The 2,500-nt window shown below is 34.8% G+C and overlaps 1 protein-coding gene across 2 annotated transcripts in view; it reads left to right on the forward strand.

Annotated features, from left to right (window-relative positions):
- The window catches only part of LOC122265189 (dymeclin), a 14,074-nt gene that overhangs the window by 10,583 nt on the left and 991 nt on the right, over positions 1–2,500 (forward strand). For both annotated transcript variants that reach the window (XM_086538602.1, XM_086538603.1), the window contains exons 7-11: positions 1–22; positions 248–555; positions 944–1,057; positions 1,491–1,685; positions 2,342–2,500. The exon at positions 1–22 is cut by the window's left edge and continues 167 nt beyond it; the exon at positions 2,342–2,500 is cut by the window's right edge and continues 90 nt beyond it. In XM_086538602.1, coding sequence (XP_086394728.1) covers positions 1–22; positions 248–555; positions 944–1,057; positions 1,491–1,685; positions 2,342–2,500 — 798 coding nt within the window. The remainder of the gene's footprint in view (positions 23–247; positions 556–943; positions 1,058–1,490; positions 1,686–2,341) is intronic.

Below are 2,500 nucleotides of genomic sequence, written 5' to 3' on the forward strand. Positions count from 1 at the left end.
TTACATGCACAGAACTTCCATGGTATGTGTGTTCAAAGTTTTGTTATGAAAAATTAATTAAAAAGCAGAGAGATGCATGTAGTATTCAGCCAGTTTTGAAATAACTGGTTGATGTGAAATATACAGCATAATGAATAGATATGTATCAGTATATGAATTAACAAAAAAAAACTCATATAGAGTCTGTGAAAATATATTAACCCAAGCATTTTTATACAACAAGGACCAGTAACTCTTCTCATGACAGATCCAGCTGAGAGCACTCCAACCCAGGCAGTTGCAACATTCAAGTTGGAATTTGCAACCCTGTACAAGACCCTTTATACCCATCTCCATGATGACCAGACCACACTACTGCTCTACCTCCTCCTCCACAAGAATGACGACTTCCGCACTTATGTCCTGGCGAGAACGGATATGGAAAGTCTGGTCCTCCCCATCTTACACACACTCTATCATGCCCCAGACAGCACCTCACACCATATCTACATGTCTCTCATAATCTTGCTCATTCTCTCAGAAGATGACTCCTTTAACAAGACGATACATGATATTGTGAGTAGGGTTTGTCTTTGTGATGAAAAAGGTGAACATTCAATGAATATATCACGGGAAATACTAAATGGTATTTGTTGCCTCAAGAATGTTTTAGGAATTATGTATTATTATAATTGTCTTCTATTCATTCTTATTATGAGTATATGCTTTTAAACATCAGTGCCAAAACATTAATATGAATAGTACATTGAAAGAGAGTGACAGAAAGAGAACACAAGAAAATAAAAATCAAATGATTTTATATAGCCAAATTAAAATCAAAACTGTAAATTACTTGAATTACAAAAGTAGCCATTAACCTTGCATGTATTGAAAATGTATTTATTCTTCACATACATGTACATATACTGTGTAATTTACTTTTTATTCTTCTTATTTTTTTCAGCCCTTAAAGAATATCACCTGGTACACAGAAAGACTGATCAGTGATATATCGCTGGGTGGCCTGCTCATTCTGGTGGTCATCAGAACCATAACATACAACATGACAAAGATGAGGGTAGGTTCCAACTGGAACAACAATCTCTTCTGTTTATCCACATGTTTAAGGTTTAGATGCCCAATACAATTTGTGTTTAAAGATCTAAATGGAAATATTTATGAAAATTATTAAAGGTTACTGATGTAATGATCCTAACTTTTATAAAGTCATGATGCACTCTCCTTTCTGTAGTTGAAGAATACTTTTTTATGAATGTATCTCTGGCCTGTTATCATTCACTTCTAAGAATTTGAATAAAAATGTGTGTCATTTTGATTTGCCCATATACTTTTAATTGTGATTAAATTGAAGTTGCATTCAGTTTACCAAATGTTGAGATAATTATTCTGTATAAATGTAAAATTTGATTATCTTTTTATTACATTGGGAAAAAAAAAATTCTACTAGCACATGTTATTAATAATGGTCTGCCATTGCCATGAAATTCCAGGACAAGTATCTACATACAAATTGCCTAGCTGCCCTTGCCAATATGTCGAGCCAGTTCCGGTCTCTCCACCCTTATGTGTGCCAGCGTTTGGTCAGTCTTTTTGAGACATTAGCCAAGAGACATGCTCGTCTTTGTGAGTCTCTCAAGCATACAGAAGATCTTCTTGATGAGGCAGACAGTGATATGCCAGATGCAGTGAGTATGCCAGTTGTTGAAATTTTCAAAAGTTGAATATATGGTTTAATTGTTTTCTCAGTTATCTTAAATCTATCAACAACAGCAAGAGGCAGCCCATTACAAGTCTGCTATTTATATTTGTTACAGTCATACACATATTTTTTAACACATTTTTTCTATATATTTTTTACATGTAGGTCTCACTTGCTCAGAGGATTTATTTTGTGTTTTGTGAAATTGAAAAGATAGTCTTTATTCACAAATGGAAAAAGATGGTTAACCTATTCATGACATATGTGATATCATATCATTGGAATATATCCAACAAAAAAAACAAACTTTTAGTCATGCCTTACAGGGTAGGTGAAAACTGCTACAAGAGTTGTGCGTGGCCCTTTGCCTAGAGAAATCTCTTGGCTGATGTGAAATAGTGAAATTAGGATAATATATGTCCCTTTGTGAATAGGTTAATAGTAGAAAAAGTAAATTCTAAGGAGTTACAATTCTCTATTGACATGCATATCGCCCACCTTGTAAGTGAATTTTGCGTTGGAACCCTGTTTCAACTGCTGTAAATTTGGACCTTTTCAAAATGCTTACAAAGAATTAAATTTTTGTTATACACATTTTTTATATATCTAGGATGTAGAAGTTAGACATTCCTTACTTTGCAGCTGAGTGATGTGAGTGTACTGGAGGAGGTGTTGAGAATGGTGCTGGAGATCCTGAATTCGGTGCTAACTCACCAGCTCTCCCACAATCACAATCTGGTCTACACTCTCCTGTACAAGCGACACCTCTTCCAGCCTTTCTCCACACATCCTAATTTCCAG

The sequence above is a fragment of the Penaeus japonicus genome, unplaced genomic scaffold (genome assembly GCF_977035675.1).
Source record: "Penaeus japonicus unplaced genomic scaffold, GWHDUDI00000001_assembly GWHDUDI00000007, whole genome shotgun sequence".
Lineage (NCBI taxonomy): Eukaryota > Metazoa > Arthropoda > Malacostraca > Decapoda > Penaeidae > Penaeus > Penaeus japonicus.